Raw genomic sequence first — 16,488 nt, forward strand, 5'->3', positions numbered from 1 at the left:
CGTTATTAAAAATATACTCCCTCCGTCCCACAATACATGTCTCTTTTGGAAGAAATTTTTGTCCCACAATACATGTCTACTTTTAGTTTCCAATGCAAATATATTGCAAATATTCCAAAATTACCCTTCTTGAAAGTTGTATAACAATTAATGGAGGTTGAATAAGAGTCTACATTCATGCATTTATTAGGGGTAGAGGTGAGAAAATTTTATCTAATCAATGCTTTCTTAATATGCGTAATTTTTCCAAAAGAGACATGTATTGTGGGACGGAGGGAGTATTATTAAAAGAATTAAATATGATCACTTAGTTCATATATCAGTTTGATCCGTGATCTTAACAAGTATCATTTTGAATTATTAAAATCAAAATAAATATCAAATAAATACTTTTAAATATGTGTTAAAAGAATTAAAATAATTTTTAATAAAATTTTACATATTTTTGTTGAATGTCATAAAAATTATATAGAATTGTTTTCAAGATGCAAAACAAATTTTATGTTTGAAATATTTGTGGAAAAAAAATACATGACAGAATAATGTAAAACAGGTTAAAACGGGTCCATAACCAAACTTTAAACTGGTACTGATCCAAGATGTATAAACCTCCAATGGGCTTCGCAGTTGATCTCTCAAGTCCTCTTCAAGGTAGGGACCTGAAGAGTGAAAATACCAGAATATAACATATAAACTATCCGGTCACAAATTCTTTTTTGCAAGTAGACAATAACTTATAACTAATATAGGGACACGTAGGACATGGTGCTATGTTTGTTCTGAGTATATCACTGCAGAACCATGAAAAATGGATGCAATTCCACTCCCAAAATGCATATAGGAATCAGATTTGTCAGAAAATGATGATATGGAGTTATGTAGTATTTAGCCCCAGAGTCTAAAATCCTTTATATGGAGTTAATCTAGTTAGTGACTGGACACTGCAAACTGTGTAGTGACAATTTCAGATTTGATCACATAAAGGATTTGTGTCCATTGCTGTTGTAGAATGGTAGATGAATAAGAAGCAGTGGATTGCAATACACAAATATCAGAGAGATGGGGCCTATATTGACCTCCGAAACAATGTTGCAAACATGTAATCTGCAGAATACTGCTAAATAAACTATGATGAAACTGAACCTTCACTGATGAGAAATTGTCCAAGTGTAAATAATTTTAATAATATTTTTGGGTTCGATCATGTACTCAATAGAATAAATTTCTCTCATATATCTTGAATTTCATTATTTTTTTTATCACACTACTAAATTTTTAACTTTAAACTCTTTCATAATTTTAATACATACCCAATCTTATTCTAGACTTCAAATTAAATAAAACAAATATTGCTATTGTTTTATATTGAATCAAAAGTAACATGCAGGACAGAATTTTATGCTACTTTGTATAAAAATTGCCAAAGATTAATCTTCATTAGCAAAAAAATGATTAAGAGTGAGATACCTTTTAGTTTTGTCACCATATGTTACATAGGTGGAAGTGGAAGTAGAAGCAGTGACAATAACCATATCTTCGGAATATAATTATGTTTTAGTTACCTGTATCTGGAGTTGCGAAATATATAACCAGTGAGGGAGCAATCAATTCTCATTCACTTTCCAAGTTTTTCTACTGTTCAGCATATTTGTTCCTCTTTTTCTTCTTCTACAGTTCTCTGTTTTGTATAATAAATGCAGCCCTGAAATTTCTGCATATCCACCTGCTGTTAACTCAATTCTGTTGTCACCATCTCTGACCGAGAAGATTGATCTTGGTACTATTATCATACATGCGCCATATACCTCCATCTCAGTGTCGCTCTTTATAAAATTACTTGCCGAAGTCTTAAGAGAATAATCAATTAAAAAAGACCCGCCACCTGCTTGGCATTTGAAGCAGAGAATCATCCCCAGGTAATTGTGTGCCATATTAGGTGCCAAATCCAAAGACATTGTTGTCCCATATTCACCTTGACTAATCCATTTTGGAAACTCTTCTGACCAAATGCAGATAATGATTTGATGCCCAAATTCAGAGTATATCTATTGCAAATTATAACAAACACAAAGCAATAAGTCAACCAAAACTTTACATTATTATATCAGTTCATTAAATGAAAAACTGCAAATATTACCATTGAAAATTTCCACTAAAGTGAAACTACTTTTTCTCTTAATTTTGGTATATTTGATTAATTAATATTTACAAATCAATTGAATGTAATAAATGAACATTGATTTTTTTTAATTACTACTGCTTAACCCAAATTATGAAATGTTATAATTTATTATTTAGCTCTCATTGTTCTTTCATTATTAAGTAAAAAATAAGGTAGCTTCTAGTTTTTTTAAATATAGGACCTGTATAAAATCCTAACAAGAAGAGGGGTTTGTGTGTGTGTGTGTGTGGGGGGGGGGGGGGGGGGGGGGGGGGGGGTTGTAACTAAGAACACCTGGTTCTAAAACATGAACTCATTTGATAATTTGTAACTACAGTTTGAGATTTACCAAACCTGAAATAAACTTTTTGTGAAAGTGTATGCCAGAAGAGATGGGCTGCAACCTCCCAAATAAAGTTCCCGTAGAGAAGTGAGTACCTCCAAGCTAAGAATCTCTGTTAAACCACTACAATTTGTAAGGTCCAAAATCTCTAACTGCTTCAAATTGGATAGATTTGGTAATCTTTCAAGAGAAATGCAGCCACATGCTATTATCCGTCTTAGATTAGGAGGAAGTTCTTCGATGGACATGAGTTCACAACATCCAATAAGATCAAGTTTATGCAGTTCCAAGAGCTGACTAATACCGGACGGCATGGCAGTGATACAACTATTAGATAGATCTAAGTTTTGCAATGATAATGCAATCTGGTTTGAATCTATATCAGGGAGTTCTTCTAATAGAATACCACATGCATATAGTTTCTTTAACCTTGTAAGCTTCCATAGTTGATCTGGCAATATATCTAATGTTTCACATCCAGAAATATCAAGAATTTCCAACGATCTCAGGTTGCAAATGGTGTCAGGAAGAGTTTCAATGTTCTTGTTATAACGAATAATAAGCTCTACAAGCTTACTAAGACGTCCGATCGAATCCGATAAAACTGAAACAGGTACTCCCCAGGCAAAAAGCTTTTCTAGGGATTCAATGTTCCCCAACTCTGTAGGCAATGCTCCTAGACTACTGCATTGACTAATATTTAGAACTTTCAATGCTGTTAAGTCACAAATGGTGTCTGGAAGACTTCTTAGCTTCACACAACTATTCAGGTTTAAGCAAACAAGACTCACCAAACTTCCGATAGATATGTGGAGCTCCTCCAAGCTTTTACAACTCTCAAAATTTAAGATTTCAAGACATGGTAACTTAGTGAAGTCCGGAGTCGAAGATAAATTTTGAGAAAAAGACATGTTTAGAGTTTTTAACTTTTCAAAAACACGTGAAACCTGAAAAAATGAGTAACAATTCGAAAAAATTAAGCCGGAATCCAAAGTGTAATGTATCATATATGCAAGAAACATACTCTGAGCACTTACCTTGTTTAGTTCCCACAGGCTTCTCATATTGCTATGAGGCAACTCTAGAATAACAAGTTTTTGCGGGTCAAAGTCGGAAGGTAAGCAGTTTAAAGTACAAAACTCCCAATAGAGCCACCTCAAATTTTCAAATGTCTGTTCAAAGCTTCCAGTGAGATTTACCTTCTTGAGGTAAAGAAATCTTAAATTGCACATGTTTTTAAATGCTTCTGTAGTGAATGATTCACCCATAAGTGCATCCCTATAGTAAGCTTTGCGAGGAATGATACCTTCAATAGCTTCTGCTCCCTAACACACAGACATAAATCAATAAGAAAAGTCGATGGCCAATGTTTTATATGTTAACTCAATGAGAGAGAAAAGAGGCGGACATAGTTCCCTAGTGCTTCTTGAACATAAAAATTAACTTATGAGTAGTTTTTTGTTTTTTGCTAAATAACTTATGAGCAGTTTTGAAGTCGTAGTCATATAAAAACCTTCTGAGATGATTGTTAATTATGATAATGATGATGATGAATTGATAATGAAATTACCTTTTGCTTCTTCAACACGTCATATATATCTAATGATAACCATAATCTACTTTGCTGTCCATGCTCTTTATGAGTGTTTTTATGAGCAATATTTCTTCCCATATGTTGTAGCAGATCATCCATCCTCAACTCATCTCTATCATTGATCACCAGTAACCATTTTTCCTTCAGAATATCAATATTGCGTTCTACATTGCAATAGTAAGTTTCCAGTATCTGAACAACCTCATCTTTCTTCCGTCCTACGAAAAAACAAGCAAGATCTAGGAAAATATCCTGCAGTACAGGAGTAACCAATTTCAACTCATCAAAGCTAGTCATGTGTTTTCCCAAAACATGGTCAATCATTGGAATCTCATGTTTGTACAGTAGATGTATTCCAAGAATATCGGCATTTGTCGTTCTTAACTGAATTCTATCACCATCATCACTGTTGGAAATTAATGATCTTGGCAATATCACCATAAATGAATCAAACCTGAAGTTGTCAAAACTGCCTTGCAATGTAAAGCCACTTGTGGTATTCTTAACAGAATACTCAATTGGATCAGAATTATGTAAATTATCCCAGTCACCCAAGTGCTTAAAGCAGAGAATCATCCCTAGTACGTTTGGAGGAACATCTAAAGAGAATGTTGACCCTAAAGTACTCGACTGACTAATCCAATATGGAAGCTCCGAAACGCAAATATGTATTAGATGCCCAAATCCACAATATATCTGTTGCAAAATATAACCAAAGAAAGAATCTTAACCAACAAATATATGTGGCATGTATATAAAGTTCTAATACAGGGGCTTATAAACAAAGCTGCCATCTCCCTTGTTTCCTTCTCTAAATGTAAAATTTTAATTACTTATTAACTCATGTATAATTTATAATTAACTTTACAACAAAATAAAAACATTAATATTATAATAAGTTCAAATTAATATTCAGTAATAATTAGTAAATTTATCAGATCAAATATAATGAAATTTTTTGATTTTATCTGATTGTATTATTGGTGCTTAATTCGAATACATAAACGGATTACAATTAATTAGATAGTTTTTAGATTCCTGTCTCCAAATAGTTTTTAGCTTTAATCGTCACATAACGATATGTTATGTGATTTACTTTTGTTTATAATTGACCAATTCGTTATCTGGTTTACTTTTGTTTTTAGTAGAGCGATTAATTATCATCTAGATGTTTGGGTTCATTGCAAGAATTGTAAAGGAAATGGCATTAACAAGATTATGACATGCTATATAATAAGTAAAATGAGAAGTTGTGACAATCCTCAAACAATGGAAACAAAGGCGCTAATATAATTATAAGAGTTTGAGATCAACCAAACCTGAAACAAACGTTTAGTGAAAGTGTTTCCAAGAGATGCGCTGGCGGAGGAGCGACGTCCCAGATCAAGTTCTCTTAGAGATGGGAGTTCATCTAAGCCTACAATCTCTGGCAAACCAACACAATATGCAAGATGCAAATTCCTCAACTGTTTTAACTCCGATAGATTTGGTAATCTTTCCAAAGATGAACAATCATCTGCCATTATGCGTTTTAGATTAGGAGGAAGTTCTGTGATGGACAACAGATGATCACAACCTTTAAGAACAAGATCTTCTAGGTTTGTGAGCTGGCTAGTACCGTACGGTAGTGCAGTGAGAGCACTGCCAGTTAAATCTAACCTTTGCAATGCTAATGGGATCTGGCTTAATTCTATATCAGGAAGTTCTTTTAACAGAGGAACACCTCTTGCATCTAGCTCCCATAGGCTTGTAAGCTTCCACAGTTGATCTGGTAATATTTCAAGTTTTTCACATTCAGAAATATCAAGAATTTCCAATGACCTCAGGTTGCATATGGTGTTTGGACGAGTTTCAAGGTTCTTGTTACAGCTTAATCTCAGCTCAACAAGCTTACCAAGAAGTCCTATCCAATCTGGTAATGCTTCCAGACTACTGCAATCATTAACATCAAGAATTTCCAATGATCTAAGGTTGCAGATGGTATCTGGAAGATATTCAAGGCTCTTGTTATTGTTCAATTCCAGCTCAACAAGTTTACTGAGACGTCCGATTGATTCTGGTATTTCAGAAACACTTAGTCCCCATGCCTTGAGCTCTGTTAGGGATTCAATGTTTCCAAGCTCAAAAGGCAATGCTTCCAGTCTACTGCAACCACCAATATTTAAACATTGCAATCCTCTTAAGTTGCAAATACTGTCCTGAAGACTTCTTAGGTTCACACAGCCATGCAAATTTAAGGAAACAAGCCTCTCCAAACTTCCAATTGATACGTGGACCTCCTCCAAGCATGCACAATACTCAAAATTTAAATTCTCAAGACACGGTAAATTACTGAAGTCTGGAGTTGTACTTAAATCTAGAGAATATGACATGTTCAGAGTCTTTAGCTTTTCAAAATCATGTAAAACCTGTAAAAAGAAGTGCAATTGGAATTTTTAAGGCATCAATATTCAACTCATCATATATGTAAAATAAACATACTCGGAGCACTCACTGTGTTTAGCTCCCACATTGTTCTCATTTTGCTATGGGGCAATTCAAGGATAACAAGTTTTTGCGGGTTAAATTCAGAAGGCAAACATTTCAGAGGGCAAAAGTCCCAACACAACCACCTCAAATCTTCAAAAATACTCTCAAAGCTTCCATTGAGGTTTACCTTTTCGAGGCACAGAAATCTTAATTTATTCATACTCTTAAATGTTTCCGTTGTGAATGATACTCCATCAAATGCATCCTGGTTGTCCCGTGGGATGATACATTCTAATGATTCTGCTCCCTAAAACATATAAAGAGAAGAAGAAAAGTGGATGCATAATGTTATATATATTTGAGAGATAGAAAGAGTATGAGAATCACACTGTGCTCTTTTAATACATAATATCATCTTATGAGCAATTCTAAATACATAACAAGGACAAAAGTTGATATGTGATGTTTTTATGATTCGAAGTCACATGAATACCTTATTATTCTTCAACACATCACATATATCTTTCGATGCCCATAATCTACTATGTTTTCCAGGCTCACCAAAAGAGTTGTTGCGTGCAATTTTCTTTCCCATATCCCGAAGCAGATCATGCATCTGCAGCTCATCTTCACCATTGGTCGTTAGTAAACACCTTTTCCTTAGAATGTCAAAATTATGATCAACAAATGTGTAACAAGTTTCCATTATCTTCGCAACTATCTCTTTCTTGTATCCAATGAAAAAACAAGCAATGTCTAGGTAAAAGTTTTGCAGCATAGGATCAACCAAGTTCAATGCTTCAAAGCTGACCGCAAGTTTATTCTCAACATCTTCAATAGAGACGCGCTTCAATTTATCGATGAACCAACTCCATTCTTCCACAGGTTGGTTAAGCAAGTTCGAGCCAAAAACTTTAAGAGCCAAGGGAAGCCCTCCAGCATGTCCTAGAATTTCTCGAGACAACTCCATAAATGTGTCGGGTATTTTGATATCACCGAATGCATGTTGGGCAAAAAGTAGACATGATTCAGCATCACCTAATTCATTTACTTTGTACTTAGCTTCTACTTTAATTGAATCAAGTAGATCCTCATTTCTTGTTGTTATAATGATTATACTACCCAAAGCAAATGGTCCTTCTAAAAATTCCAGGGGTCTTTTGCTGTCCAAATCATCAATAACTATGAGAACTTTTTTTGAACATATTCTAGCTCTTATCAACTCAATTCCTTGATCAACATTGTCAATCTTATCGCTCTTACGTTTAAGAATAGTGTCCATAAGTTTCTGTTGTAAACATACTAGGCCGTTTTCTCGTTTTAAAACCTCCCTAACATTTGCTAAGAAGCAGCTACCCTGAAAGCCTTGAATGTTTTGGTTATACACGGCTTTCGCAAGAGTTGTTTTTCCAACTCCGCCCATACCATGTATACCTATCCTAATGACACCTTCTGTGCCACTGCTCAACAATGTTGTTAGGGCTTTAACACGAGGATCCAAACCAACAGGATATTTGGCAACGTCCAGAGTCAATGGATTAATTTCGAGTAAAATCCTATCAACAATCTTATTTATAATATCAGTTTGAGACCTGCAATTTCCCAAAATTAAGTTTAGTTTAAATTTTTTTCGATTATGCTGAAAATCTAGAATACATATGCATAATTTAATATGGACTAAGTTCATCTCATCTGAATAACCAGCAAGAATATCATACTTACATATTTTCATGAACATTGTATCCAGTGAGGCCCGCCATGCTGGTCAGTGTGATTCGCCACTTACTCAATCTATCCATATGAAACTGTGTTCCATGTTCTCTGAAAGCTTCATCAAAACTCCCAGTTTGGTGCCGCACTGCAGATGGTTCAATGTTGTAATAGACAGGAAAAATTGATCTTCCCATTGATTTGTAACAACCCATGATCTCTACAAGCTCGTCAAGGCACCATGTGGAGGAAGCATAGTTTTCAGAGAAGACGACAACATAAGTCTTGGAACCCTGAATAGCCTTAAGCAGTGAATCTGAGATTACATCTCCAGTGCATAGCTCACGATCATCCTTAAAAGTTCGGATACCATAGCGACCTAAGGCATCATACAGATAATCAATAAATGTATACCGTGTATCTACACCTCTGAAGCTTAAGAAAACATCATAAGCAGGAGGTGAAGTTAAAACAGAAGAGGATGACGGACTTTGATTATAACTCGAAGAAGCCATGAATTCAGACAAAACACTCAAGACCTTCAAAACGAAAATCGTAATTTATGAAAGATGATTATATCTGGAACATAATGTAATATCTGTAATATCCGAAGTCACAACTGACATGTATATCAGACCCAACCACCACACATTAGCCCAGAAGTGCTAGCAAATTGGTATAAATTAATTGTTTGCTTGTGCTTATAAAGATACTCGATACTCTTTATCTGATTGATGTTGATGTTACACATAACATGTAATTAGTCAATGCTACATAAAAATGAGGGGATGGACACATAAATTGCAGAAAACAAGTAAACTGCATATTGAGAAAATTGTTTATATGTTTGGTGTGAGCTAGTGGCTTTAGAAAATTCGACGTCTGACTTTGTTCTACATTACTATAGTCTATAGTAATTTCGAATATGCCAGCTAGATTGCGGAGGCATACAGAAGACTTGCTAAGGAGTCAGCAGAAACATGAATGCAAGAACATAAGAGGTGCATGAACAAGTTCCCGAGAGTAGGACTTAAAGATGAGTATATGAATCTCACTGGCTCAGTCATGTAATAAGTCGAACAGCTGAAGTGCATGAGAGTTTAACCTATCAATAGGGAACTGGGAAAGCAAGTTAACTATTCATGCAGGGGTATAATTTGAAATATATAAAGAATCTGTATGAATTTAGTGAAGTGAGCACCTGAGCATATTTCTTTATTGTATGCGATTCCCCTTGGCCTCCCTTGCAAGCCTGAACCATTTTTAACATGTGTAGTCATACATCAAAATTAAAGATACGTTTGGTATTGTTGTTACCGACAAGCAGATTTTTGCGGAAAAGTATATAAAATTATTTAATAAATTTAAAAATAGATTCTGGCTCAAAAATTATTTTAGAAAATATTAAATTTTCCAATCATTTTAACCAAATATATTAAGTACATCATTATTTTACAGTGGGATTCAAGATAACTAACGTTAATTTTTCTTATATTAGTGTTTCGTACTGATAAAGACAAATGAGGCTGACAAGAAAACGCAAATGAGCTTGTAAAGTTTGTGGGAGCCTGCCCAATCGTTTCTATACATGAAAGCCCATCGACATTAACATGGGTGTAGACTGTACAGCCCAAACTGAATCTAAACTGTTTTTCTAGCGTAGTAGTTTATTTGACCAGAAATATAAATCGGTTGTACACTTTCCTATGCAAATTATTAGTAGCACTTTATTTTCTATTTTACAATCAGAATTATTTGTAGAATTAAAAAAAAAAGCTTTTGATTGTACTTTGTGGCGTTCGACTCTTATTTCCGGAGAAAAGTATGTAAAGTTCTATTTTTTTGTGAAATATATTTTTATTTTTTCTACTAAATAAAGAATATACAATCTCGTGAACATTTATATCTAATAAAGTTATAAAATTATGTATTAAAAAAGAAAATAACCCTCAAAAGCTTGCCTAAACAGGACCTCTATCTTACTACAGTGACAATAAGGTTTTTGTTGATAGCTTAGAAAATACATGTATTTTTTTCAATTTGGATATTTTATTTGAAGATATATTAATTTTAGACTCAATTAAGAAGTTATTTTTATTAAAAACGATAACATATATACTTGCGACTAAAATTCTATAGAACTTTTATTACTTACAGTATTTTAATAGTATATATATAAAATAATAATAAAAATAAATCAAGAGATCATATAAAATGATGATGGTATTACTGTAGAATTTAGTCTATTAAAGTTGACAATGTCAGAAGATGTATGGGGGAGAGTAAACATTCTTTTTGCTGTGTCAGTAATTGTGTTGGAGGCAACTATTCCCAGAACTTTTTCAGCTTTTTTCCTGGAAAGGACCTTATCTTGTGGTCCATCTCTCTTTCGGGCCTCAACACCCTCCGTATATAAATCACATTACATATGTCTAAACAGTCCTATCAAACTATTTTAACGTTACTAGTACTGTAGGACTGCAGAATTTTGGTTTGCGGTCATGTCAGAATTTATATAACAAATCCTAGTCCTGTGATACTCCACACCGTCTCTTAATATTTTTCTCGTTTATCATTATCAAGTTTGTCAACATGCACTTTTAATTAATAATATCTTTAATTTTGTGTTAGTATTAAATATAAAAATTTCATCGTATTAAAGTATTCATAAATACGAATTCAACAAGATTATTCTTGACAATATTTGGTCATATAGATTATGCGTAAATTAATAATTTGTATCATGTTATAAACAGTTCCGAAATTTTAAATAGGAAAGTGTAAAAAAAAAATTAGAGGGAGTACTAATTTTTGTGTGTTTAATTATTTGAAATTGCACCCACGTTATAATCGCCCGCGACTTGGGATTTTGAATCATACCTTTTCATTCAAGATATCAGTCATACCTGGCTTTATCGCATCATATAATATCATTTTTTATTTAAAATATATATTATAAGTGCAAAAATTATAACATCTTGATCTATCTTAAAATTTAAATTTATCACACGATACAAAAATAAATTTTAATTTTGAGTCAGGATCAACGTGACAGGTCAGAAATTATACTCCCCTCCGACCCCTAATTTGTTTCCCATTTAATTTTGCATATATCTTCAATATTTAAAAGTAATAATACTTGAATACTAAACTTTCGAATTTTTTATATATAATTTGGGATCTTTAATTTTTATATTAAAAAAGAAAATGCTAAATATATAATATACTAAGCAGATATTTTTTTGGACTTTAAAGTATGTTGTGAAATTGAAGGAGTAATATTTTATAGCAAGGATGGTATAAATTAATTCTATCCGGCAATAACTTAGCGATAAAAATTAGATCCCATATGATCATCGTTATTAATATATAAACCCTGTAAGGTTAAAAACTTTTTAAAATGATAATTTTTGATGATCCAAAAATATCACTTTACAAGCTTTCTGCTCTATTCCACACTAGCAACCACCACTATGAGAACGCTGCATTGTGGCCAAGCTGCAACGAACCCAAAAGTCACGGTGCAGCCAACATGGATCAAGTACACAAACATCTCAATCAAAGTTGTCTAAGAAATTTCAAGTTCGTAATATAAAGTATGATATTCCAAATTATAATCAATCATTTACTAACACAAAATTATTACACACATTCTGCATTGTAAACTAACAAACCAAACCAGTGGACCATTTAATTCATGCATGTCCGCCGCTAATACCATTCAATCTAGTTTTAATCCCTTTTGTTGGGTAAGAATCACAATCAGATTTCATACTTTAGAATAAGCACACTGTGCACATACATGAATACTAAATTATAGCCAAAAAGTGATTAAAGATGGAAGAGTGACAAAGGTTAAAGATGTAACATAACACAAGTCAAGATTCTCAGACTAGATATGTAGATTGAGATGATCTTTAGCGGGACCAAAAAATATTAAGTGAAGGGAGAGAATGAAGAGAGGCTCATTGGCTGTGTCACAAAATTCCACACCTATTATGACAAATAATTGATGTTCCTTGCTAAGTATCCTAGAGGTTGGACCTTGGATGCCCCCTGTATACTTGCATTTTAGAGTTGCTGGGGGTTAATGTGTGTGGTCTATCGTTGCACAATGTTTAGGCAGCTGAACCAGAATTTCCGGTTAATATTAATTACGAGGTTAAACTATAATTTGTAGGGGAGAATATTGTTTTGAGAATAACTTGCAATGTGATGACTGAAATTTACGTGTTTTTCATTTTAGTAGTCGAAATTTCGGACCTACAATATGATGATCAAATATTATTTTAACTCTTCGAAAAAGTAGCTAAGAGCTACTTTTTAAAAAAATAATATTTTTTTCTCAAGAAAGCGATCCTCAGTCAATATTTTAAAATATAAAAATAATGCGAGGCCACTATAATGTAAGTTTGAAATTTCAACACCAAAACATAAAAACCAATAAAGTTCAGCCACGTACAATTTTGTGATTTACTCTTCTTTTAATTAATTAAGTTCTGTCAGATTAACATATTTCAATTTCGATGAATTTCTGAAATAAACTATAATTTACTCTGCTCATCTCAAATTTTTATCAGAGTTTAGCCGAAAATTTTGATTTATATAAGATGGATGAAGTATATTCTGGGGCAGTTTAATTGGTTGACTAATTCCATTTTATTTTTATCTTTTAAGAAGTTTTTCGAGCATTTGTATTAGCAAAGATATCTGGTATATCATCAGAATTGGAATGGTGGTGCAGCTGCCATCAGTATGCTAGCTGCAAAGCATGATCACAATGATGGGTTAATTTAATCGTAATTAGTAAAATACTAATGATCAAGAGTGTTGATAATCTTTATATTGTCAAAATTAAAAAATAAAGGCAGGATATATATGCTATCAAGCAGCTTCTTTATAGGATTCTCCAAGGTCAAATGTGTTAATTATATTTTCACCATTACGAAAATGTAAAGACTCATTTGAACTGTGTTGTCAAATCATTGACTTGTTCTATGTGAAGTCCTCATCAAACCCCTTTATCTCCTCTCTTTTCAATCATAAGCGCATACTATTAGCAAAAGGGAATGCAATTTAACTTAAATATTAAATCTTGCTCATCAACCTAAATACACCTCAATTAAACTAGACACATTATTAATAATAAATTTATTTGAACACGTAATTAAGTGTTAGATTCAAGAATTTTAATATATTTAATTTCACTTATGTCAATATTTCGTATATGCATGCCTATTTTTCAATTTATATAATTCAAAAATAATTTCAAATATACCTAATTTCATCCCGATACAATCTTATTATTTATCAAAAAAGTAAATTTATACAAGCAGTTAGTTCAACAAGCTATCAGTTAGTTAAGTGCCAGCTTGGCAAACAAGGCTTCTGGACTTTTTTGTCAAAAAATCGACTTCTACTTTTCTTAACTCGTTTGTGTTAAAATGTCAAAAACACTTCTACTTCTTTTTCAAATAATTTAATCACTTATTAATCTCAGTTTACTTCTTCACTTCTTTACTTTAAATAGAAAAACATTTTTTTAAACTTACCCAAACAACCCTTAAGTATTTCTTCTTCTTTTCCTGATTTCCCTTGATTAAATAAATTATAAATGTATGGAGGTAATGCTTTTACGTTCAATATTTATAACACGTATCAAGTTGAAAATCATCTGGCATCATCTTTCCAAGTCACTAAAATTAAAATAATTAAACTCATCTTAGCTAGTCCATCTTTTGTATTTCATTGTGACTTGGTATACTTAATTATACGCATGCTCAGATATATACGTACGTATAAGACTGGTATCATGTACGTGTGAGTTTTTAGTGCCATAGTCAGATTAAGAATTGAAATCCGAGTCGTCACAGTGTTGCAAGCTCTTACCAACCTCAGATAAGCGTGCTGCATGATGATATTCCCGTATTTTAAATTTATTTTATTTACTAGGGTTTCCTAATTAAGTTGTAGTCTTGTAGAACCTTGAACTATATGCGACTTGTAAGTTGTAGCTTCAATTTATTAAAGTACCAACAGGAGTACAGGACCACTGTCCAACTTGGAACTTTGGAGTCTGCAAGCGACATTAATCCTCATTGCATTCTATTCATAGCCAAACAGAGCGGCAAGTTGATATTATTATTAGTTTGACAATTTAAAGTGAGCTATATATTTTCCGCTTTTGTTGTAAGAATATCTCCCGCCATTCTTCCAAAATTTTCACCTAAAATTAAATAAATTATAGGAAATTTATCAAAAACATCATTTTTTTAAAATTTTTTTTGCGATTTTGCTATCTTTTGAAAAAAATTACAAAAATACTAACTTTTTAGAAAATATTTGCAATAATACGATGTGCAACCAGATGCAACTTTAGTAATTGACCCCGCATGAATTGTAAATATGGTTGAATGTCTGCAAATATCATAAATTAAAAATATATATTATATAAAGTTAGTTCACTCCAATCATTCATTATCCTTGTTATAAATAAACTAGTGTTAGATATCCCCAAATATGTTCCAATTGTTTTTCTTACAAATAACGCGATGACTCATTTTAATGAGATGGTTTAATCATATAAAATATTAGTACGAGTGGAACCAATCATATGTCAACTAAAATTAACTCATCATGCAAATTGTGAAAGTGTCTTTTACCTCACCTCTCCCGCAAATATATTATGTGTATATATAATTATATATAATTTTAATAAAATATAGTGATTCTTTTCAAATAAAATTATATAAAAATTATTTTAATTAACGATTTTAATCGTTCTTGCCTTGTAAGAATTTCTGTTATCATGAAGCTTAAAGAAAATGAGGTAAAGAATAAAAAAGCATAGGGTTCTTACACACACAAATGATCACATATATGTGACTCGGGGAGGCAATGAGTAGAAAGATGGATCAGAAAATGACCCCTACTAACCCTTACACGAGACCCCACCACTAGCGCAAATGTTTTGTTTTCTGTGGCAGGCTAGTTAGTTTCTACTCCTAATAATAAGTGTAATAGAGTACTCTACTCCTGCTGCTACTACCACTGTAATGCTCTCACTTCCCGAGATGATGCGAGATGGGCTGTACTCCCTGACATTCTCGGTTTTATACCCACCGGAATATCCTCCGGCAGTGACTCCTCCACCATCCCCTTCTGTTTCCTGGACTCCTCTGCAGTAACATATTGAACGTTGACAAGTTAGCGGTTTTTGTGTAATAACATGAAAAGTACTCGTCCGTTTCAAATTACATATCCACTTTCAAAAAATCACTTATTTAAAAGAAGTGGATCTTGAGAAAAAATAGATATAGTACATAAATAATTAATTGAACCTAATATGTGGTATATGGTTGATTTTGAAAATATAAATTTGAAATATGTGAAGGAGAGTTGATTTTGAGAATGGGTTTGTCTAGTGTGTGCCCATGGGCACATGTTAAGCACTAAAATTTATAGAATTGGAGGGTTTTGATTGGTGTGGTTGGTGTAAATGCTGGGGGTGCATCATTATTAAAGAAGGTTAAGCCAATAGAAACCATCCAAATTCATCAATTTTTGTGCTTAATGTGCACACCACAGAAAAACCGTTATATGAATTTACATTGAATGTTGAAGTAGACAAATATTTTGAAGCAATTTTTTTTCCCTAAGTGGACATGTATTTTGAAAGGGAGGGAGTAGAAGAATCGTATTTTCGCTTATTACAAGGATCAACAACTATATTTTTGAAATATAATATTTACAGAAAAAGATTTTAACATTTTAATTTTTCGCTCAGAGTTTCTTGCAATATTGGTCAGGGTACTGTATGAATGATAAATTGGGAAAGGAATTGAAAATAATTAAACACAAATGATGGAGAATATCTTCATAGAATTTAAAGTTAAGAACACTTAAGTTGCCGGTATCTTTCACTTAATTGCATATATGTGGTAGTAAAGTCATTGTCACTCTACAGAATAAATGAGTGCCATAAAAAAGTTACAACTATTTTTGTTGTCAAACATAATTCCATGGAAATGCAAAGATATACTTATAGCTCTAGCCTCCCTGCTTGAGCAGCCCAAATATGTCTAAACTTAGTATTAAAATGTAAAATTTTTAGAAAAAGACTAATAAACAATACAATAAATAGATATGTAAAGACATGTTCGCTTATATCAGGATAAAATATTAATTTGTCGAAATTATTAATTTATTGAA

The 16,488-nt window shown here is 32.7% G+C and overlaps 1 protein-coding gene across 4 annotated transcripts; it reads right to left on the minus strand.

The window, feature by feature from the left end:
* Positions 1-395: 395 nt before the first annotated feature.
* LOC108205992 (TMV resistance protein N) lies at positions 396-9,728 on the minus strand. 4 transcript variants are annotated; one of them, XM_064087617.1, is made up of 10 exons: positions 9,479-9,503; positions 8,290-9,382; positions 7,061-8,159; positions 6,593-6,874; positions 5,418-6,506; positions 4,075-4,794; positions 3,542-3,829; positions 2,516-3,451; positions 1,563-2,045; positions 396-659 (listed from the first exon to the last, which is right to left on the minus strand). In XM_064087617.1, the coding sequence occupies exons 2-9, from the start codon at positions 8,790-8,792 to the stop codon at positions 1,605-1,607; spliced, it is 5,358 nt and encodes a 1,785-aa protein (XP_063943687.1). In that variant the 5' UTR covers positions 8,793-9,382; positions 9,479-9,503; the 3' UTR covers positions 396-659; positions 1,563-1,604. The 4 variants fall into 4 exon arrangements, with proteins under 4 accessions (XP_063943687.1, XP_017231629.1, XP_063943688.1 ...); XM_017376140.2 differs by having other exon boundaries at positions 397-659; positions 8,290-8,656; positions 9,479-9,728; XM_064087618.1 differs by having other exon boundaries at positions 397-659; positions 6,755-6,874.
* Positions 9,729-16,488: the final 6,760 nt, after the last annotated feature.

The sequence above is a fragment of the Daucus carota genome, chromosome 2 (assembly GCF_001625215.2).
Source record: "Daucus carota subsp. sativus chromosome 2, DH1 v3.0, whole genome shotgun sequence".
NCBI lineage: Eukaryota > Viridiplantae > Streptophyta > Magnoliopsida > Apiales > Apiaceae > Daucus > Daucus carota.

Bases quoted from the DNA above. Each gene is read 5' to 3' on its own strand.
- LOC108205992 (XM_064087617.1), bottom strand. From the start codon at position 8,792: ATGGCTTCTTCGAGTTATAATCAAAGTCCGTCATCCTCTTCTGTTTTA. The intron at 8,160-8,289 runs GTAAGTATGATA...GGGAAATTGCAG, and splicing joins TACAATGTTCATGAAAATAT to GTCTCAAACTGATATTATAA. The intron at 2,046-2,515 runs GTTTGGTAAATC...AATTTGCAATAG, and splicing joins TCACAAAAAGTTTATTTCAG to ATATACTCTGAATTTGGGCA.